General features: G+C 37.6%; 1 protein-coding gene across 1 annotated transcript in view; it reads left to right on the top strand.

Annotated features, from left to right (window-relative positions):
• Nucleotides 1-24,655, top strand: part of LOC136878881 (uncharacterized) — a 309,809-nt gene that overhangs the window by 151,254 nt on the left and 133,900 nt on the right. Inside the window, exons 7-8 of the mRNA XM_067152445.2 lie at nucleotides 3,815-3,987; nucleotides 23,150-23,260. Of these exons, the coding sequence (XP_067008546.1) occupies nucleotides 3,815-3,987; nucleotides 23,150-23,260 (284 nt within the window). The remainder of the gene's footprint in view (nucleotides 1-3,814; nucleotides 3,988-23,149; nucleotides 23,261-24,655) is intronic.

The raw sequence follows: 24,655 nt of genomic DNA on the forward strand, positions 1-24,655 counted from the left end.
AGACCATTCCAGATGTGCTAGGAACTTGAAATTTGGCAATATTATGGCTATTAGCCTGCAACCTACGGAAGAATTCCAAAAAATTCAAATTTTAATTTTTGCCCCTCCCTCCCAAACAAAATGGCGGACGCCATGATGCAGTGCCGTACAAAATTTATATTTGGCAATGCTCTAGATCCAAGCCTGTAACCGACGAAGAAATTGCAACAATAGGCAACCATATATTTAAAATTCATAACCTATCCTTAAAATGTTTGGTATGAAAACCCATTAAATCTATAATTAAAACCTTGACTCATAAAAACTATTATGACAAGTAAAGTACTTGCAAGTCAGTCGTATAATAAAAATTCATTGGTTAAATGATATCCTTATGGACAAGCAGTTGTAGAGTTCTTAAATTTGTTGTGCGATTGATAAAATGTTATGTTCCATTCCACTACAGTGTGTATATTGCAGAACCATCTTGAAAAATGTGAAGGTTTGCCTTATGGAATTTTCTGGATAAAATCTTCTATGTCCTAGGTCTATGAGGTGGAAACATTAAAGTGGCTTCTTATGATGTTTATGAAACCAATGTTTCTTAGTTCAATGCAGAACCTGTAAATATATAAAAACGCGGTTAACGATCCAATGTTGAGTGTGTTGTGGCTCTATTCAGCATAATGATAAAGTAATCGTATGTAGGACTGTTATTTAGAAGTTAGTTTAGGAAAACCAGCACATATTGCTTTTCGCTAAAGTGGAACTAGTACATGATACTGTGCCCTTTCTGTGCTTTGTTCATTTCTGCATAAAATATAGAACTTCCCTGTGCTGTAAATAATGTGATACTTAGGCCCTTTGTCCACTGATGCAACGCAACACAACTTAAACCCAGCTTGATTTGGACAGTTGTATGAGAGTTACGTTGCTTGTTCTTCGTCCACTGATGCAGCTCCCCTGTGATGATTATATCAACGCTTTGTCAGTCAGCTCCAGAATGTCAAGCCGTACAGCATGCAATTGGAATGTTGTCATTGCATACTGGTACTTGGAAAGGTTTCAAAGAAAGCAGAAATTTTGGGTTTGTTCTTTTATTTATGAAAAATCGATCACTTTCAGCGTGTGCATTAGCCCGGCTATGGCTACGGAGAAATTTTCAATGTTGAATGTGTGAGCTTTGACTTTTCCCAATTCACTTGATACTTTAGCATATGAAAGGTGGACAGGAGTGTACATGTGTACTCTCATCCACAAATTCAGTGGCAGTTGGGATCTGCTTGTATTACTTATTGCTCTAATCGCCTCATCTAATAAATTAGCTAGGAACTATTTTATAGGTCTGCTTTGTTTGTGATGTAAACGACTTTAGTAAACTGAAAAATTGTGTTGTGATTCTTTTGTTTACAGAGGTGATAAATCGTGTTAAATTTATAAATAAACTGTGGTCGGAAAGTGCATTATCTGTAACTTTTGTTATGTTATATTTATGGATAGGATCACTAATAACATAGATATTTGAGAAATATCCCCATAACTACCATTTTACCAATACACAAATACCAATCTTATTGAATTCCAATCAATGTCAGACTCCTTGGCCGATTGGTCAGCGTTGAGGTTCGATTCCTGGCTGGTTAAATCAATATGCAATACAGTTTGCACCGCGACTCCATAGATGTGGCAAGAAGTGGCAGAAGAAGATTGAATTCTGAGCAGTGTACAGACAAAACTCTTATTTTATGTATATATAGATACGCTATATGATTAAACACCCCCCCCCCCCCAATAGCAGAAGAATATTAAACACTCTTACTTCAATTTAATGTATGTAAGGTACTTACCATTTGTATCGCCTTCTTTGGCTACAGCTTCCTATGCCTTTTCCTTACAAAACTCCTGATCATGATCTCATATAATACAGTTGAATTACTGTATACGAGTGGTGAATCTTAAAAATAGCTGGAGCATCTGACTCGAGTCGGACCACACAGCTTACAAGCCATTTGTTTGTGAGCTGGTCATTTGTGAGTTGATCGACAAGTGCATTGCATTTGCACAGGTGGACGAGAACTGCACAGTTAACAGGAGTCAGACTGTGAAATGACCCCTGCCACTGCTCATATAACATTTTTCTGAGTTGTATCGCAGTTGCATTGCACTGTTGGATGAAGGGCCTTAGTCCTCAGTACTGTTCATGGCTCCGTTTTACTGTTGTTGACGTTTTTCTATTAACAGTAGACCTGATGTTAGTTTTTGTACAGTTACTGTAGTAATTTCATCTAGTAGAGATGACTACTAGTAGAAGAGACAAAGCACATCATCATCATCATCATCATAATGAATTCTCCACTCCAGCTGTCCGTGTATGGTAATGAACAAGCCGCCTCTCGAGGCTTGTTGCAGTTGGGTGAATTTCCTCTGCCTTCAGTAGTCGCCTACTTTATTTACAAGGCAGCAGATTAAATACTGGAATGCCTCATCTGCCAACTGCACCATTCCAAAGGTGTTCTCTGCCAAAGCTGCCATTAAGGACTTCAGTGTAACCCTGGCAAGGTGCCCTTACAAGGCGTTACCAGCTGGGCTAGGAATTTTTAAAGAGGTGTCACTCCTCTGTCACTCACCCTCTGTCCTGGCTTGTGACAGGCGGAACCTGGCCTCCCCTATACTAGACCCAGGTTGACAGAGACAAAGTATTTATCAATAAAAATAATGGACAGACAGTAGGATGTTACTGTGTATTACTTTAGGGGCTTAGGGCATTGTAAGTGATCACCCTTATGTACTTGAGTATGTTGAAACATGTCAATGAATGATGCTAGTATAGTGGCTGTAGTAATATGTGTAGTGCTGTTGTTATTAGGGGTAGTAAAGTGTGTACACCAGGATTTGAAGTAAGGTTCTATTGTTGCAATTTCCTGGAGAGCATCAATTATCTTTCGAGAAAAGCACACTTAGTAAAACCAAGCTATTACAGTCACTAATTGTGGAAATGTGAGAAATGGTTTTCCTCTAATATATCAGAAATGACTTGTCATACCAGAAAATTAATGGAACACAAAATGTTGTAAATTTCTCCCCCTACAAGTTTTATTTGTAATTTCTTTCAAAAATTAACCAGTTTAAGCAATATGTACAAGAAACACCCCTCTCCTTACTAATATTGTTATCATTTTACCATAGTTTTCTTTGCTATATGTATTCTGCTGGAATACAAACTTTCATGCCAATCACTCTTGTAGATTTGGGGGTGATACTTCCACAAAGAGATAAAAATGAACTCAGAAGTGCATCATTGTACACCTTTTATTACAGCTCTCTGTTTACTGGTATGGGGTAGAGCAAGTTTGTTAGTTTCATTGACCTGTCTTATCTGATCTTTGACAGTATGAAAGTAACTGAAAAGGACACCCTTCCATATGCAACCAGTGCCTGTAGAATGGTGTGGAGGTGTGGCTTTTAAGATTGGCAACCTAATGTGTAATAGCATGTCTGGCTCAGGGAGGAAAGCAACAGGAAGGATTTATTAGGTTGCAATTTTGTATCTCACCCGTGAAGGGTAATGTGCGTTATTTTTTACTATGAGGCAGGTAGTATCAAATACCACTGTGTGTTTAAGTTAACTAATGTATAATTTCTCCAGTTTATCCTTATATATACCACTTGCTTTGAAATTTACAATGTATTTTCTTATTTTCTCTGCAGAGAAACTTCCAACATACAAAAATACACTTTTGATATTTGTTACTTAAAACAATTACCTCTTGCCATTATATTATTTGAACAAACTTTAACTACTTTTCCTGATTAAATTTTTTTTTTTTTTTTACAGCCGGATCGCCAAGTACTGATGTGGTCTGCCACTTGGCCAAAAGAAGTACAGACTCTTGCTGAAGACTTTTTAACAGATTATGCTCAACTTAACATAGGTTCTCTTTCTCTTGCGGCAAATCATAACATTTTGCAGATAGTTGATGTATGCCAAGAATATGAGAAGGAAATGAAGTAAGTACTTTTCTTCCAAGAAGATTGTTAGATTAGGCCAAAGACATTTTAACTACAGTATTGACGATTACAAGATCAAAGTGAAACTGTTTTTACTGAATTTGTGTGAAGCATGTAGTCAATAGTTTCACTAATTACCATATTATTTCAAATAATCCACACATGTTTTTTCTAAGAGGATCATGTTAAAAACCAAGGTTCCCAGATTATTCGGGACAAGGTTGGCAACAATCGAATCTTCCATTCATGTTCCCGCATCCACAACCTTTCACACGTGGCAGTGCATCGACGTGCAATGCTGGGCAGAAGTGCGATAACTTATGAATAGTATCTGATACAGAGCTCTGGTTTGTTTTAAAAACTATTTCAGATTTTTATCCATACATAAACATAATTGGCAATTATGGATAACAGCATATTCAGTTGGAGTGAAGAGCTACAACTCTAGGGATTTTTGAGGACAGATGGAAATACCAACATCATTTAACTGATGTGACCTCCGAATTGGAAGATTTTAGTAAAAATTTCAAGAGATGCTAATTTTAATAAATTTATTATGTTCTTAGGTAATAGACAAAGATGACTTAAGAGGATTAAAATAGAATAATGTAGTTTTAGTATCCTTTTATGACATTTATTATATACAAAGTATTTTATTTTAATTATGACACACATCCAATTTCTTATTAAGAGATGTTTAAAACTTTGGTGTTTGATGTGTAATAATAAGTAAAGAGGTCCAGGAGATAATTGATAGTGTGAAAAAACTGCTGAGGAAGAGAACAGTAAGGTCCTCGAAACATGTACGGTGTATGAGGTGATAACAAATAATTAATTAAATCTTAAGTATTGACAAGGCTGATTTCAAATGTTGTATGTGTATTTGTTGGAGTAGAGAATGCCTGGATACTTAACCTCTAATTACTGTTTCTCATGGACTAGGTTGTTGTAGTGAACATGCTCATGACTTGGTACCAAAATTAATTTTCCATTACATAAGATGCTGATTCTTTTTCCAAACAAAAGAAGTAAGGAAAGAAATGCAAGCTTGTACGACTGCAAAACATACCTGGAAAATGTCCAAGGTGTCCACTTAACTGACTGCTGGGGTGAAGTGCTAGTAAAATTCATTAAGCTGAGCATGTTAGCATAAATTAAGTAGGAATTACTTGTGTATGACATATGTATTCACAGCAATCGTGTAGCAGCCTGTAGAGATTTAATGTGTCTGTTACAATATATTGTGAAACATGTACACTAAACAGTTGGCAGTTTCATTTTTTAGGGTTTGAACTGACAATTGCAGCTGAGTTTGATATGCAGTCAGTTTTGTGGTGAAATACTGGCATATCACTTAGCTCAACTAGATGCATACACGTTTGAGATGTTCGTTAAGATACTCACAAATGAATTTCTGAAGTAATGTCCTTAAGTCATTACTAAATGTAAAATATTTCTTACACATTTTTCACAGATTACTTTCAAAACAGGGAACAATATTTTAAATTGCTCAAACACAGATCACACATAAACACAGTCATCGGTCAGTAAACAGTCCTGAAACATCGCAAAAATGAATACACAGTTTTAAATCCTTTATTTAAATGATAAATTCTGAATTAAGTTGCATCAAATCCCATTTAGAAATGTATGTTCAGAGTCTGCTGATCCCTAGACAGTATATCTACACCAGCACTGCGTTGTGAAGGAACATATCAACCAGCACAAGTGGTCACACTATATATTTCTATTCGTCCTGGTTCAAAGTTAACGAATTGGTACCAGTAATTTGCAATGAGTTCAGCAAGTTACCAAAGAGCAGAAGGACAAGTGTAATTAAATTTATTTTTGTGATGTATTTTCAAGTGTTTGTTGACATATATTACATTTTTATCACAACAGTTCATATGTATTATTTCATTAACTCAACTTTGCAAGTACATACATCGGAGGGGATTTTAATGAACAACATTACACATAGCGGGCGGAGCATGTGGGAAACTGCTATTCTCTCTCTCTCTCAAAGACCTAGAAGTGGGTCACACCATAGGTACCATGAAAGTTAACCTTTTATGTGTGATACTGATAGGATTGAAAATTAACCCACCTAAGTGCAACCTTGATTATGAAAATAAATCTTGATCAAGGTGAAATATAGCTCTTAACGGGACAAGTGGCACCGTAATCGCAGATGAAGAAATTGAGTATTTAGGCAGAATTTTTAATCAGATGCTAATTTTTAACTTATACCACATCTTAATAAAATTACATGAGAACCTAGAATTTATCACTGTGACACACCTACTACAGTTCCAGCAAAAAGTGAGTCATCAGTAGGGAGCGGATTTTTATGCAATTACATATTTTTTTTGCGTAAGTTTTAACGCAAGTTACGAAGTTCATTATTCCTGTTGTGCATCCCCAAGTGTAAAAACTGAATCTTATTTCACATAAAAACACATATTTTCACATTTTTTAAATGTAAATACATATTTTAAGAAAATCTATAATAAGCACATAAATCGGCAATATTTGTTGATCAATAAAATTTAAAATGCTTCTGTGTTATAAAACAGTGCTCATATTTTCATTTTACGATTACGGTATTGTTTTTAACAGTGTATTTAACATAATGTATCTGAATGTTTCGGCTATTTATGGACTTCCCTCCATAAGTTCTAAAACTTGCTGGTCACTGGTTACGTCGTTACATTTAGACAGCGATTTGATTTGCTGCACAAGATGTTTCTTTGCATGATGTCATTCCAACTCTTTATGAGTCAGCCCTCTCGGGTTTTGTTTGTGGAATATCAGCGAAAGGAATCACGGAGAGATAAGGTGACATAATTCCGTTACGACATGGGAGACTCGGAAGAATATTGCCCCACCATTAGGTAGTGGAATTTCATCACTCCTAAGAGTAAGGTTAGCTGTTCGAGTCCATATATCATTCCCGTGGTCGTATGATTTTGTATGGATTTATAAGAAATATTTCCTTCACTGTCCGTTGCTATTCTTTTTATTGAAACTGTGATTCACCGTAAATGCGTGTGTCGTAACCTGCAAAATAATGCCAAAAGAGAAGTCGAGTACAAGGTCGCGTCTTCAACAATATATAGTGGAATTTAAAAGCATTTTCACCACCGATGGAAAAGTATTTATTTTGCAAACCGTGTGGTAAAACAGTACATGAAGATCAACGTTCTCAAGTAATCCAGCATTTATCTGGAAATAAGCATACTGCGGCTGCTTCGCGTGTGCGTTCGCGACAATTACTAATAGCTGAACCAGCTACTTCAAATGCAGGCCCATCCAAATATTCCCAGTATTATTTAGTTGTGTGCAGAGCATTTGTTTGCGCCGACATTCCTCTTGGTAAAATAAATTATCCAGGACTGAGAAATTTCCTAACAAAGTACATTAATTTTGAGCCTCCAGACGAATCGACATTAAGGAAAAACTATCTCCCAAAATGTTACGAAGAAACTTTACAGAGAATTCGGGCAGTATGTGATAGCGAAAAACTGTGGTGAGCATTGACGAAACCACTGATTCAAGTGGCAGAAAAGTAGGAAATGTTGTAGTTGGTGTGTTGAAGAATGACAAAACTGCTTGCGAACATTCTTATTTGCTAGCGTGTAAAGAAATGCTTGCTGCAAACCATGTCACTGTAGCTATGTTATTCAGTGAAGCCATGCACTTACTTTGGCCAAAAGGTATAAACGGTGGTATTTGAAGATGCTCAAATACGACAGCCCCGTGTCGGTAGATTTACTGGCACGAAAAAGAACTCCTGCGGGACTAAATTCCGGCACCTCGGCGTCTCCGAAGACCTTAAAAAGTAGTTAGTGGGACGTAAAACAAATAACATTATTATTATTATTATTATTATTAAAAGGTATAAAATACGACCATGTATTGCTTTACAGTGCAGCTTACATGAAAAAGGCAGCCGAAGGCCTTTCTGTGAGCTTTCCGAAAATGATACACATAACTTGCGTTGTTCATGCTCTATACAGGTTATGTGAAACTGTGCGGGCTCAGTATCCTCAAGTGGATAAATTAGTGTCTAATGGCAAAAATGTCTTCGTAAAAGCACCCTCAAGAATCTATCCCTTTAAAGAGAAAAACCCAGATCTTGCGCTTCCTCCTCTGCCTATTGTTACGCGGTGGGGTACCTGGCTTAGCGCTGTGGTATACTACGCAAACAGTTTCGAAAGTTTTGCATCCGTTGTGAACGTGCTAGATAAAAACGACGCATCGTCAATTGAGATTCTTCGAGAGATACTAAAAGACAGCTCTTTGAAAAATGATTTGGCATTTATATCTGCCAATCTAAGCTTCTTGTGTAAAACTATAGACATACTTGAAAAATCCACTAACCTGTTTTCCGAAACAGTGAAGGAAGTGCGCGCTGTTGAAAATAAATTAGATTCACTCCCGGCTTCGCAGGTACAGGGACTGTTAAAGGTCAAATATCAAAATTTGTTCAGGAAAAACAGAGGATTTCAAATGTGCCAAATTTCTAATGTATTAGAGGGTGCTCAGGTTGGCGAAATTGATGGCATTATTGTTGGTGACATTACTCTCTTTAACTATGCTCGTCTGACTTCCTGTGATGTGGAGCGATCGTTTTTGCAGTGTAAGGCGTTCTTTAGAGATAATCGGCATGCATTTGTGATGGACAATTTGGAGATGACCTTTGTTGTTCACTGCAATTCTGAGACTACTTCTAGCAACTAATATTCCAGCGTGTGATGGGTGAGTGCGAACTGGTACTATTTTTTCAAAGATGATAGGTTGCTTTTGCCATATTTAAACAAAACATTACCTTTAAAAAAGTAACCATTCATAATATCTACTCTGGCATATCAAAAATTAATATACCATACAGCACGTTTCCATACACAGACATCATTTTGTCTTAAGGAGCACGTTTGGTAGCACCATATTCTAATACAAAACATTATACTTGTTTACTTCTTGAGCGCGACTAGTTATGTGATATTTAAAGGAAAATAATTTCAATTTTTTATCACATATTTTAAAGTTTTTCAGCACATAAAAAAATAAATATTTTTCACATTTTTAGCACATAAAAATCCGCTCCCTAGTCATCAGTCAGTTTTTTGGACCAGTGCTTATATATCAATTTCAAACGTTCATGCTGACAAAATTCCCAAACAATTTTTGGTTAAGGCAGATATCATGACTAGAAGTTCAGTTAAACAAATTCCATTTACCGGGCGAGTTGGCCGTGCGGTGTGGGGCGCATGGCTGTGAGCTTGCACCCAGAAGATAGTGGGTTCGAATCCCACTGTTTGCAGCCCTGAAGATGATTTTCTGTGGTTTCCCATTCTCACACCAGGCAAATGCTTGGGCATGGAAAGAAATAGTTAGAAATGGCTGTGGAAGTAAGGAGATACTGAAGGAACTTGCTAGGAAATTAAATCTAGCAAAGTAGGCAGCTAAGGATAACATGATGGCAAGCATAACTGGCAGTCATACAAATTTTAGTGAAAAATGGAAGGGTATGTATAGGTACTTTAAGGCAGAAACAGGTTCCAAGAAGGATACTGCAGGAATCATTAATGTACAAGGGGAGTGTGTATGTGAGGATCTTCAAAAGGCAGAAGTATTCAGTCAGCAGTATGTAAAGATTGTTGGTTACAAGGATAATGTCCAAATAGAGGAGGTGACTAATTCTAGAGAAGTTTTAAAATTTACATATGATAAGTGACATTTACAATAAGATACAAAAGTTGATGACTAGAAAAGCAGCTGGAATTGATAAGATTTCTGGGGATATACTAAAGACAATGGGTTGGGATATAGCAGTGGCGGCTGGTGGTATCTGAAGCTGGGTGTTGCACCAACATTTTCAATGTCACATTTTTATATGACAAGCTTACAGAAATAACGAGAAACTCTATTGCCGTTAAGTAATGAACTACTGTATATTCCTATTGAAACTGAAATATATCTGTCAATTACAACCCAGGAAATAAGAAGCTAATGATACACTGTAGTTACTCTTAATAATAATGTTACTGGCTTTACGTCCGGCTAACTACTTCTTACAGTTTTCGGAGACGCCATGGTGCCAGAATTTAGTCCCGCTGGAGTTCTTTTACATGCAAGTAAATCTACTGACACGAGGTTGATGTATTTGATTACCTTCAAATACCACCTGAAGGCCAGAGCCTCAACCGTCTGAGCCACTCGGCCTGAATTGAAAATTTGCCCTCCTGTTTGTCATTGGAGCAAGACGTTGACAATATTGTGGGTGGTCTGGTATGGGATGGATAAGAAATTACTGAGCGAGTTGGCTGTGCGGTTAGGGTCGCGTAGCTGTGAGCTTGCATTCAGGAGATAGTGGGTTCGAACACCACTGTCAGAAACCCTGAAAATGGTTTACCGCGGTTTCCCATTTTCACACAGGCAAATGCTGTGGCTGTGCCTTAATTAAAGCCATGGTTGCTTCTTTCCCACTCCCAGCCCTTTCCTATCCCATCGTCGCTGTAAGACCTATGTGCGTCAGTGCAATGTAAAGGAAAAATGGTAAATTTACAAACAAAATGGAAATGAAATTATCTTTACGAGAGGAGAGAAAGTAGGAATGAAGTAATCTCCGCAGAGTGGCACTATCTAACGGGGACATTTGGAACTCATTCTCGGTAGGGAACTTGCTAGTCTCATGCAACTCCCAGGGACTGATACTGGCGAGCATGCTACCCGATGCTATACAGGCTTAGGCTCGTTGCTACTGAGGTACATTGCGCCGTACTGTCCGCTAGGGAGTTGCCGTAGGAAAGGAAACCCCCTGAGTTTGATTCGAAGCCAGCAGCATTTACTAATCCGTTACGAAGCATTAGTACAGTGAACGACCAAAGATGGTTGATTTTAAAATGTTTTAGAATATATTGAGCCCTGACAGCAATCCCTGTGACCATTTTGCACATCTTAATTCTGTATCTCAGTGTTGGGTTATGCCGCGGCGAAGCAATGCAGTCGGAGATCCATGAAGGCTCCACTCAAGGGACGTGCAAGTCCGACGAGTCGGGTCACAGGTTTATTTAGTGGACTGTTATCATCGTGGTTTAAACGTAGAATGTGATCGTCTTTTCCTGCCTAAAAATTACGTGAATATTCCGCAATAGAGAGTTAAGAGATCTAGGATATTGGCATATTCTTTAAGATACATTAACCATCCTTACATTTCATCCTAAATTAAACAACTATCCTAATATTCCTACGCTACGTTAAATGATAACTCTGTAAAATGTTCATTTATGGAAGGATTTTCCGTTTAATGACTCAAAATAACTTCAATTATCAATTACATTAAGAGCAAATTATTGGCAACACAAACGGATATAGAAAGGAAAAATATTATGTTGAAATTGAAAAAAATAAACACCTAACTTCACGCTCTTGTTACAAATAATTAAAATATCGACAATCAAGAGGAAATTGGAAAATAAAAGAGACAAAGTGTCCCTCTGCTGAAGGCTTACAATGAAAAGATCAATTATCAATCACGCATTTCAAAATAAATAACTAGGAATAATTGTATCGTCCATATCAGAATGCAGTTCCTACTCAAATATCTCATAATATTCCGTCATTTCACCTTTAAAATCATCGTATTATCTATCGGTAATCTATCTACCTAACAACTTGAAAACACCGTTATTCTAAATACATAACTTGTCATGAATGCGAAAAAAATGTTGGAAAGACACAAGATCGTAACATAATATGACATCCATTAAAATCATGCATTTCAAAGACAGGCTCGATCCTCCCGAACATTCATCGAAGACTGCACCTAGATAAAGGACATCAAAAAAAACATTGCAACGTCTACAATGACCTTGTCTAACTACGTTGTTTCTGCGCCTCCGGGTTCCACTGCGACGTTTGACCTGGAATAACTACATCAGCACTATGCGTCAACTCAAACAATCTACGAAACATTCAACTAGCAATGAAATGATTTACTTACCATAGGAGATCATATTTCCTTTACGACATGACTCAATATCTTTACGTTACCGATTATTTTGCGAAGATCCTAAACATCCCATTATATCGTGCGCTTTGGTCAATCTTGTATTTAAATAGAATAAGTATGACGACCATCTATTAGTGTTCGTGAGTGCGAAATCCTATGACATTATTCTAAAATACGGCCTCGTACCTAAATAAATTATACATCATAACACCATCAAATTCACGCATGACCAACATAATTCCTACCATCAATGCTATCATCAGGACCTTCACATTACATCATCATAAAATACGCAATCCTAATGACTCAATTATAATCATCCACATCCTTCTATCCACGTAAATATTTTTCAAAGATCCTACCGTGTCCAACACCTTATCACGTCGCACAAATTGTCATGCACAGCGAATTCACAATACTAAGGAACAATCTATTCAGGCAATTACATAAAATTACTAAACACGTTGCCGCATTAACACCATGTCACCACAATAATATCACACTTCCATTACCAATCACTGTATTTCTGCACAAGCACATAATATTTGAAGACCACAACATCGCACGTCGCAAAATACCGAGCTCCTCCGAGGTATTCTGAGCTCCGAGTTAAGTTAACGCTCATCTCCATATCACCATTACGGTACCAATAACATCGCTGGCGAAAATCAATCCGTAAAACCTTGCTAGCAAACATTACAGGAAATCTTACACTACTATCGCATATTATCTCAACGTAGACTGGCTCACCGCACTAGACGCAACGATCATAAGTAATACAACGCAATGATATTAACGAATAACGGTCGCCTTCAAGTTACAAATTATACATGTCAAAATCGACATTTAAATAAATACTACTCTACATCTACAATAAGCAATTACGTGGCGGAATATATAAAAGATATTCAAGTACTCATCTTGGGTTGTTGCTCCACGACGAAGTCACCTTCCGTGCTCAGCTTTCACTCATTAACATTATACAGTTGTATCCGTCACATTTCTGACCAGATCCTTCGAGGTCCCTCTATTTTAGTTGTTCATGTTGATACGTGCAAACATCTCATGTATATTGCCCACAATTGACGATTCCATATTACCTGAAACTTAGAGATATCAATTAGGACAGGGTTTTACACCTTGGTACAATTTTACAATTTAAATGGCACACTTGCCTTTGCATTCAATAACAAGATATCTTGTTTTACAATATAATATGTTTATAATATGCCAATATCTCGCTAATATTTCCTTTCAACACAATCTTTTCCCTACGAGTTTCTGTTTCCGATCTTTCTGAGATACAGATTGAGAGTCAACTTCCTCAGAGACAAAACAGATTCTACCACAACATAATAATTGCAGACGGTTTGCTTTTCAGAATTCTTCTCAGCTTCTAGCTCCCATATGTTCTTGACAATTGGAAACATCTGACACATAATGCGAGACGATCTCGTATAAATCAGCTGTACTAGCAAAGGAACTTATTTAATAATTGCCGCCTCGTATTTAGGTTAGTAATCGACAGTTTCATTTCTTCATCTCGATCGTCGAATCGTGCGAGACTAGATGTACAAGGTATGGCCCTCTCATATAAACTTATTATTCGCACGTTTCATGGCCCTCAGTAACATTCTGTCATTGATATTCTGCCATTCATGCATTTCAGAAATTTTACTTGAGGAATGCGTATTATTCATTCAATCCTGCCCTATGTCTCACAATGTTTAATTGCCTACCAACATTTCCGAGATACCACGGGGTTTAGAGCTTATTATCAATCCGCCGATATCTTCAATTCAGCGATGCCGTTCACGTAATTAGCCAAGTCAGCTGAATTCTAATTCACCTGGAAGTGTGATAACCGAACATAAGATTTCATTGACATTATTTCTCAACATAATCTTCCAATGTGCTCACCAATCTCATCCTGACATGCATTGGAAGGTTATAATATGTTAGGTTTATTAAACTAAAACATCGGAAGAAAAGACGAGAAATGAAGTGTAAAATGATTGGGAGTTGTGCAACACTGCAACAATACCACGCACTGCCCCTGGGATATAGTACCATATGTGAAATACTTATAAGATTGTTTGGTTGAAGGAGCTATACCAAATGAATGGAGAGTTGCTATAGTAGCCCCTGTGTATAAAGGAAAGGGTGATACATAAAGCTGAAAATTACAGGCGTCGGTGCAACACTGGAAAGAAGAGGTTCTGCCGGGTATCGTAAGCGATTATCAGCCTCCAAACATCTAAAATTGTGATGAGACCAGCCTATTCTACAATCTCCTTCCTAATAAAACATTAGCTGAAAAAGGTGACTCATGCCATGGAGGGAAGAAAAGTAAAATTCGTGTAACAATACTTCTCGCCACCAATGCAGATGGATCTGACAAACTTCCTCCACTTGTGATACGAAAATCGAAGAATCCAAGGTGTTTTAAGGATGCGAAAACAAACGAATTATGAATCCAACAAAATTCTTGAATGATTATGCTTCTGATGGAACAGTGGTTGAAAAAACTGGACATTAAAATGAAAAAGAAACAGAAGATGATGATGCTTTTTATGGATCGATGTGCAGCACATCCACCTCAAATTGTTCTGGAGAATGTCCTAGTGGAATTTTTCCCTCCTAACTTTTACAGTGTTCTACAACCGCTTTATTTGGGCATGATTGCAAATTTCAGTGTGCATTACAGGAAAATGCTGGTTCAACATTTGATAACACTGAGTGACGCAGGAAATTAACTTCTCTCCATTAATTTGCTACAAGCCATGGACTTTATTTCGCCTGCCTGGAAGCAGGTGTCATCCTCCACAATCATCAGATAAACTGGTGTCTTACTAGAAGAGGCTGCCTCTAATGATGATTATGAGGACAACGTTTTGTCTGGCAATGAGCTAACGCTACCGGAGTTTGTAGAATTTGATACTTTTGTGCATTTCGATGAAAATATGGCTGTATGTGGAGAACTACCGGATGAAGGGATTATTGCTGATATATGTTAACAACGCGGTGGTGATGGACAAGCTACAAGCGACAGTGTCAGTGATGGACGACTTGAATCTTGAAACACCTCAACTGAGTGAAGTGTTAAATGCAATCAATGTGTGTAGGCGTTACATCGGTGCAAAAAATTGTAGTGAAAATGCTTTGAATACATTACTAAATTTGCAAAAGGAGGTTTATACTCTTAATGCAAGAAAAGTGAAACTAGCCAAACTATCTGATTTCTTTAAGGCTGGACGAAGTTCAAAATATTTTCTGTCTTAATGTATTTTTTATTTGCAAGGATTTATACATGTAGGTCTATTCCATTGGATTTTCAGTAAGTATGTGATGTATTGTGTAAGTCTGATTTCTAAATAATTCTCAGTTACAAGTAGTTTTTCTGCTCCCTTTTATATACTTATAAGTCAGTTTCAACTGTAATTTAGAGGGGAATCCCTCAAGGCAGTGTTATTGGACCTTTGTTTTCTTATATATATAAATGATATGAGTAAAGAGGTGGAATCAGAGGTAAGGCTTTTTGCGTGTGATGTTATTCTGTATAGAGTAATAAATAAGTTACAAGATTGTGAGCAACTGCAACATGACCTCGATAATGTTGTGAGATGGACAGTACGCAATGGTTTGATGATAGACGGGGTTAAAAGTTAGGTTGTGAGTTTCATAAATAGGAAAAGTCCTCTCAGTTTTAATTACTGCGGTGATGGGGTGAAAGTTCCTTTTGGGGATCATTGTAAGTATTTAGGTGATAATATAAGGAAAGTTCTTCATTGGGGAAATCGCATGAATGAGATTGTAAATAAAGGGTAAAGATCTCTGCACATGGTTATGAGGGTGTTTAGGGGTTGTAGTAAGGATCTAAGTAAAGGAGAGGGCATATAAGTCTCTGGTAAGACCCCAACTAGAGTATGGTTCCAGTGTATGGCACCCTCACCAGGATTACTTGATTCAAGTACTGGAAAAAAGTCCAAAGAAAAGAGCTAGATTTGTTCTGGGTGATTTCCGACGAAAGAGGAGCGTTACAAAAATGTTGCAAAGTTTGGGCTGGGAAGAATTGTGTGAAAGATGATGAACTGCTCGACTGGTATGTTGCAAGTGATAAATATCATTATGGATCCGTGTTGAAGATCCTATAAGTAGGATGCTAATTGGTTTATAATATCACCTAGTCAATACATTTAATATATGTTCTGAGCTGTCAGCGGAGAGATGGTGTGGAATGACATTAGTAGACAAGTTTGAGTGGCGTCTTTAAAAGTAGGAATGATCACAATTTGAAGATAAAGTTGGAATTCAGGAGGACAAATTGGGGCAAATATTCATTTATAGGAAGGGGAGTTAGGGACTGGAATAACTTACCAAGGGAGATGTTTAATAAATTTCCAATTTCTTTGAAATCATTTAAGAAAAGGCTAGGAAAACAACAGATAGGGAATCTGCCACCTGGGTGACTGCCCTAAATGCAGATCTGTATTGATTGATTGTTTAATTAAGGCCACGGCTGCTTCCTCCCAACTCCTAGGCCTTTCCTATCCCATCATCACCATAAGACCTAAAGTATCTGTGTCAGTGCGATGTAAAGCCATAAAAAAAAAAAAAAAAAAAAAAAAATATATATATATATAATAAAAATTCTCCAAATGCTAAGTGACACTGTTAACAGCATGCTCTCTACATCCATCATCCTCCTCCTTTCCCCTTATCCAACTCCTGCTAGATTAGGCCGCTTATGGCACTTCTCCACTTCCCTTCACCTTCCATCATTCCTCCTCTATCATTTTGTCCCAATCGAGGTTTCTTCTTCTTGCACTCCACTTTATTGAATTTGTCCAACTTGTTCTAGGACTCCCTCTCACTCTCTTTTCCTTAAACTTCATCTCGTCACCTGTTTTGGTATTCTTTCCTCCTCCATCCACTTTACATGTCCAAACCATCTTAGTTTACTCCTATCATTTCTCTAATTTTGGTTTTCCATTCTGACCTCCTTTCTCACATCTTTGTTTCTCAATTAATCTTTCCTTGTCGTTTCTGTCATAGTTTTTAGATATTTCATTTCACTGGCTTATTCCACTCTTCTCCCTGTTTGTCATTGTCCAGGTTTCAGCTGCATAAGTCAATACAGATACATAATACATTTTGTACATAATCTCTTTACACTTCCCTATTACTTCCTTATTCCAGACAAGTTTTCTTATACAGTGGAACCTTGGATTGCGAGCATAATTCGTTCCGGCAACATGCTTGTAATCCAAAGCGCTCGTATATCAAAGAGTTTTCCCATAAGAAACAATTGAAATGCGGTTGGTTTGTCCACAACACACAAATATTTATTTGCATACCATTTCTGAAACTAAATATAACTTAAAACAAATTTAACTGCACTTTACCTTACAATAGAATCATTGTTGGTGTGAGGGAGACGAGAGATGACGTGAGAAGAGTTACTGTGTAGCACGAATTCCACTAACGGAATCACTGCTATCTGTTGGCTCACTGGAATTGTTTCCTTTTCGTGCAACTTTAACGAGGAACTTGTCCAATGACTGTTGCTTTTGCCTCTTTTTGAGGATTTCATGAAAATGTGGCATTGCATTGTCATTGAACTGATTCGTTGCTCGTACTGTTATAGCCTTATTCGGGTGGTGTTTTTCAAAAAAAATTTGCACTGTTTCCCACATTTTGCACCTTTCCCGAATCTCAGTTGAAGTGAGAGATTCCATTGACTTTCCTCCTCCTCTTCCCCGCGCGAGATCTCCTGTTGTTCGCAATGCAGGTCCATCAGTTCGTTGGTGGACAGTTCCTGCCAATGTTCTTCCACCAGCTCTGGAATGTCCACGTCGTTCACCTCCAACCCCATAGTCTTCCCTAAAGACACAATTTCATCGACAATCGGCGGCTCATTTTCACCAACAATCTCCTCAAAGTCACGTCCAAGAACACAGTCAGGCCACAGCTTTCCACAAGCGGAAGTGAGAGTTCTCTTGGTGACTCCATCCCAGGCTTTATTGATGATCTTCAGGCAGTTCACAATGGGGAAATGCTTTCTCCCAAACTCTCGGATGGTAAGGTTTGTTTCTTCGGTCCCTCCGAAGCATCGCTGAAAGAGTGCTTTGGTGTATAGCTTCTTGAAGTTCAAAATGACTTGCTGATCGATAGACTGGAGTAGTGGAGTAGTGTTGGGAGGAAGGAACTTAACCTTAATGAACTTGAATTCCTCCAGTAAGTTGTCCTCAAGAACTGAAGGTCTGGAGGATGAGCAGGAGCATTGTCCATAACCAGCAAGACTTTGAGCGTGAGATTATTTTCTGAAAGGTATTTCTTCACTACGGGACCAAAGACCTCGTTCATCCATTCAACAAAGGCACAGGAGAGGTGAAAATGTAGGTACACGTGACCCTCGTATTGCGGAACCTCACTTGCTTATCAAGTTACAATTTCTTTTAAATTTTTGCTCGCCGGGCTGAGTGGCTCAGACGGTTAAGGCGCTGGCCTTCTGACCCCAACTTGGCAGGTTCGATCCTGGCTCAGTCCGGTGTTATTTGAAGGTGCTCAAATACGTCAGCCTCGTGTCAGTAGATTTACTGGCACGTAAAAGAACTCCTGTGGGACTAAATTCCGGCACCTCGGCGTCTCCGAAAACCGTAAAAGAGTAGTTAGTGGGACGTAAAACAAATAACAATAATTAAATTTTTGCTCGTCTTGCAAAACACTAGTAGACAAAGTTACTCGCATTCCGAGGTTTCACTGTACTGTGGTAGAATGCATTGTCCTGTTCACCCTCTTGCTAATCTCCATGACCAGCCTTGTATTCTGCATTAATTCACTCACTAGGTATTTGAAACTATCAACAATTTCAAGGCTTTGAACCACCAATTTTCACAATGCCTTTCGCTTGTATTTCTCCTCTTTATATCACCATGGTCTTGTCTTTCTGTGTGCTGATTTTCATACTATACTTTACAATTTTCTTGTTTAGTGCAGTGCATCAAGTTGTTCTTGTATTTCTTTGCTGTTCATTCCCCAGAAATCGTCCGCAAATAGTAATAACTCCATCTCCCTTGTAACAGTGGTAAAATGCAGCTGTCAGATATTTATTTTATTTTGGACATTCTTTTGTTTAAAATTTAGTTTGATAGAAAAATTTTGGAACTCCCTATTGTACATGCACGGTGTTTTGGGAGTTGCATCATATTGCACTTTCCAGAACGTTTTAATTCTCAAGGCATCGGCAAGAAGGATGATTACTGGGATTGTTTAAAATAAAGGTGTGTGTCAATCAATTTCCAAGAAGTTAGTCCTGCACTTTGATTGGATATTAATTTTGATGAGGTAATCTCCTATCTTCTGTCTTGTAAGCTTACCCACCGCGTTGCGTGGGTTAGCGTGTCTTCTTTCTGTCCTGGTTCTTGTAGAGACCGGACGTGGTCTGTGACCAGCTCCCACTCATGTGGGAGAGTTAAACGTTCCTTGGGTAAGTATGTGCTTCTTTTTGGACTTTGTTTTTTTTCTAATAATGGTAAAGTAATTTTAATTAATTTCAATGTGCAGGCATTTTCCCCACTGAGGTCTGTTGGCCAAGTTTAAAACATCAATGGGGTAATTTATCAAAGACCTCCATCCTAAATTGTGACAAGGAAAGTGTCTTTTCTCACCTTTTTATAAAAAACGTAAAGTTAACTTATCTCATAACACTGCCCCTCCTTAGATCTGCTTCACTTTTTTTTCCTTTTTTACTACGAAGTATGTAACTTGGTAATCATTTGTTTGTCAGGTTCCTTGGAATGTAAACTATATATTGAACCTCGATAATTCGAAATTGGTTAATTCAAAATCTTGCCTAATTCGAAGCAGCTTTCATTCACAGAAACATGAGGTACTTTTTTGCATGTTATTTAAATCGTTTAATTTGAAATACAGATAATTCGCAATTCAAAGAACAATGTTGGTCCTGTTACCAAAATTCAGACTTTTAATTCGAAACTGCCTTTGAATTTGGAAAAAAAATGGTATTTTACAGAGTAATTTAAATGCAAATTTTCTTCGCGTCATGAAAGAACGCATCTTCCGGAATGTGAAGGGGTAACTGTGTGCACTTTTACCTACTTCAGCGTGTCGACAGTGTGCTTCCTATCTGCTATGTTGGAGCAGAATCGTAATCATTTTGTATTGGGCGTTTTAAGGAACACCACAATATCACGTAGCAGACAGTGTGCGGAGAGGTAGAATCCGCGAACACTGGCGGTGCCGACAGTTGGTGAAAAAGCGTGGCTTGTAGCCTATAATCAATTCGTACAAACCAAACAATATTGTCAATGCCGATGAAACTGCATTGTTTGTTTGTTTGTTTTATTTTTTTACATGCTGAGTCCAGACAGACTTATGGTTTTAAAGGAGAGAATTGCCAGCCGGGAAATGTACTGTGTTGCTATGCAGTGCACATGGAAGTGAGATGTAACTTCTTCGAATATACAACAGCAAACTCAAGAAGCCAGCATTCAACTGATAATTCTTCTTTATAACATCTTTTAGTGCACACTGGACTTTTAATGCTATACGGCGCACTGAACTTTATTCATAAATAAACAACATAACTTCCGCTCAGTGCTTCGTCAATTGGAAGAGTTATTATTTTTAATATATTGCTGCTCAATATCCCACATGGTATGTACTTTTAAAAAGACTGTACTTGTGTTTACGTTGTTTATTTTTTCTTCGATATTTACGCTTTAATTTACTTCAGGCTGATGATGACCTATTACTAGGTTGAAACTAGTCCCTATGTAATTCAAACTATTTACATTTTGTATTGGAAAGGTGGACCCAAAATAATATATTAATTTACTCAATTGTTCCCTGTCATAGGAAAGTTTGAAAAGCCACGATGTTTTAAGGGCATCGGGCACTTTCCATGCCAGTACAAGGCATCTAAAAATGCAGACTGTACAGTAATCAAAAATATAAAGCATTTGCTCTGGGGAATCAGCATAATTTTTCCTTGTCTTTGAATCGTGTTCTTCCTTTCGTTGCGTGAGGTTGTGTTAGTTATAGTTTTATACAAGTGCATTATTTGAATAATGTAAATGCACCTTGTCGGATAAATTTCTGAAATAGTGTTTTCCATGGCATTTGAAAAGTTTAAACTGAGAATCAAGATGATTGTATGCATTAATGGGTCTTAGAAGTGCCATGGCAGGAAATCGTACAAGTATAGTCACTAATGTGGACGGAAGCGAGAGACTTTCTCCCCTCGTCATAGGAAAGTTCGATAAGCAGCGCTGTTTTAAGGGCATCGGGTACTTTCCGTGCAAGCACAAGGCATCTAAAATGCGTACAGTACAGTAATCCAATGAATAAAGCACTTGCACAGGGGAGCCAGTATAGATTTCTCCTAGTCTTTGAATCATGTTTTCTTTCTTTTGATTTAATTGTGTGAGGTTATGTTTGTCAGTGAGTTATCCAAGTGCATTATTTGAATACTGTAAATGCACCTTGTTGGATACATTTTGGAAATCGTTTTTATTTCATGGCATTTGACAGCTTTAAAATGTGAATCAAGGTTAATTGCATGTAGTAATGGGCCTTAGAATATATTGTGTTGCCGCAAGGTTTGGCATTTCCGAAGTACGTGTTGGCGGTTAATTCGAAATCACGTAATTCGAAGTCCGATTTTTGTGTCCCAACGACTTTGAATTAACGAGGTTTTACTGTACTTTTTTTGTTTTCTTTTTTAAAATCTCTATTCCATTCTTGCCATGCTTTCTTCTTTATACTTTCACTGATCCTCTCATCTTCTCATTCAAGTATGGTGTCTCCTTTTCTTTAATTTTTGTTAGTGTTACACCACAGGCAATCTCTGCCCCACCTACAAATGCCCTTTTGAAGTTGGACCATTCATCTTCAACATTTCTTACTTCAGTAACTGGAATTTATTGTTTCAGTATCTCCAGAAATTCTTCTCGTACATTCTTATCTTTTAATTTCCACACTTTTATTTTATTATCTCTTATCTCCTGTAAGTTTTCCATTTTTCTCACTCTAATTTTTGTTGTCACAACTCTATGGTCTGATTACTTCCTTCTTTCCTTGTCTTTCATTTCCCACCTATGCATTTAAGGCTCCCATTATAATCACTTCCACAGCATGATATACACCAGCCATAAATATAAAGACTTATCAATTCTCGGAGCCTCCTGGGAAGTATTTTTGCAAGAAATCAGCATGCAAGGGACTGTGAGTATATTCAACATCGTTGCCTCGCAGAACTTCATGTCAGTCTATCAAAAGTGGACGAAACAGTCATACAGCTGAGGAAATATCTGAGAGAACAGGCATATGTCACATGGCGAAAGGAGTAGAACTGTTCAGCCAGGTTACAGCTGCAAACTCCTGAGTTATAAGGAATGAAGTTCCGAATGGGGGCGTGTTAAAAATGACAGTGATGGTAGCACCAGTCTGTTCTCTTCTAGGGTGCTCTTCCAGTACAAATCAGTGCGAACTTGGCTGCAGGTTATACAACGTAACACCATTCGTGAGATGATTACCAACGCTCTCTGAACGAAGGGTCTATAGGTCCATGAAGAGATACATTGCCTTGCTGGAAATGCCTGTAAATGTAGAATAAACATTATATCTCTATTAAAAGGAAGGAATCTGCTGTAAAAATTATTGGTCCCACTTTTCGGTTTGAAATTCAAATAAGCAACCTGAAGAAGTGGATAAAGAAAAGAAAGCCATTTACAAACCCATGATACCATATTTCTTAGACAAATATAATCTAAAGAAAATCACAGTTACTGGTCTGTTCGTTGCGCCCAGAGTGCAATTCCACTTTCTTTCGTTTGTTGGAAGAAAATATACCGTACAGATTGGAAGAGAGTGTACAGGACAAAATCATCTCCCTCTGTTACTATTCTTAGACACCACCTTTATGGCATAATAATATAGCTATATTTGTGCTGCTTGCTTGCTTGCTGTTTTAAGGGGCCAAATATCGAAGGTCATCGGCCCAAACCTTTTATGAACTGAAACCAAAATGTGTTATTCTGTGTCTTGGCAAGCTCAGTTTGAGCTAGATTGTTGAATGAATGAATTGCTCCTTATTTATAAAATCTCATGTTTCTGTTTCAGGTTGCGGAGACTTCTGCAGGAAATAGGTTCAGAGAAAGAGAACAAAACCATAATATTTGTTGAAACTAAGAGGAGAGTTGATGAAATAACAAGGAATATTAGAAGAGATGGGTAAGGGCTTAGATTATGTTTTAGAATAAGATTGTATTGATTATTGTTGATGGACTTGGTTTTCATATTGAAGAAGTAATTGTTTGTAATGGTAATTGTTTAGAAGTTGGTGGTTTTATGGATAGCACAGTATTTTTCTGGTAATTAAAATTGCTGAAAACATGTAGTAAAGTATTTACTCATGAATTTGAAACTTGACTATCTTAACCACTTGCTTTAATATTTTGTCAGTGACAAGCATGTCTTTCTTTACTCTGTTTTTTCCCCTCTTTCTTGATGACCGCATTTAATTTTAATCAAAATCAACTTTCAACCTATTAGGTCGTGTTATGTGTTCGGTATCGTATTCGAATTGTTTACTCATGTTGAACGAGGCCTTGCTCTTCCCACAGTCCACAAAATGTACTTCATTATCATTAAGTGCAAAGGGAAGGCCAACATATGTACATTACATACTTAATTTATTCACTAAACTAATTACACTTTACAAAATACACACATAGGACGCTGTGATCCATGGGGTGGTATGAATAAAAATGAGAATATAGCATGTACTCAACTTTTCTGAGTATATACTCCACTTCATAAGAATAAAGTTCTTGAGAATGTACTCACTAGCTGAGTATATACTCATGTTATGGAGATGGTGTAGTATATACTCACCTTCCTAAGAGTCTGAGAGTAGTTTCTCATATGTGCTATGAATAAAAGGGAGTACCTTCTCAGATTGATGAGTATATACTCACTTTGTTTTGAGTATGGCTGATAGTTGTCTCAAGCGTGAGTATGTACAAATTTTTAGCTTCTGAGGAGAAATAACATGGCTGAGTTTATTAATAATGTGGTGCCTCGTGGAAAAATTTACAAGGAGAGAAGTGAACATGTGGACTCTAATAATTTTTAAAGTCTATATCGTTTTTCAAAAGTTAATGTGGACTGGTTAAACCTATACTTATTTGGACCGGAGAAACTGGAAACAAGAGGTGGTGCTGTTAAAAACATAATAAAATTAAAAGCATTTTTAAGATTGGTAGATGACCCAGGATTCTAGTGTGGCATAGGAGAAGATCTTGGAATCCATCAAACAACTGTGTCTAAAAATCTTGTTGAGGTTATGGACCGCATCATGGCTAAAGCTGCAGTGTGGATAAAATTTCCTGAAACAGATATGGAATTTGAAGTTGCGAAACAAGAGTGGCAGGAAAAGTACTACTTTCCAGCAGCGGTAGGTGCTCTTGACTGCACTCATGTTCGAATTAATAAGCCTATACATTATGGTGATGACTGTATAAACAGGAAAGGTTATGCAAGTATTACTGTACAGGCAACGTGCAATGCCAAGGAAGTTTTTACTAGTGTCGATGCATCATTGCCTGGATCTGTGCATGATTCACG

This window comes from Anabrus simplex, chromosome 8 (assembly GCF_040414725.1).
Source record: "Anabrus simplex isolate iqAnaSimp1 chromosome 8, ASM4041472v1, whole genome shotgun sequence".
Taxonomy (NCBI): Eukaryota; Metazoa; Arthropoda; class Insecta; order Orthoptera; family Tettigoniidae; genus Anabrus; species Anabrus simplex.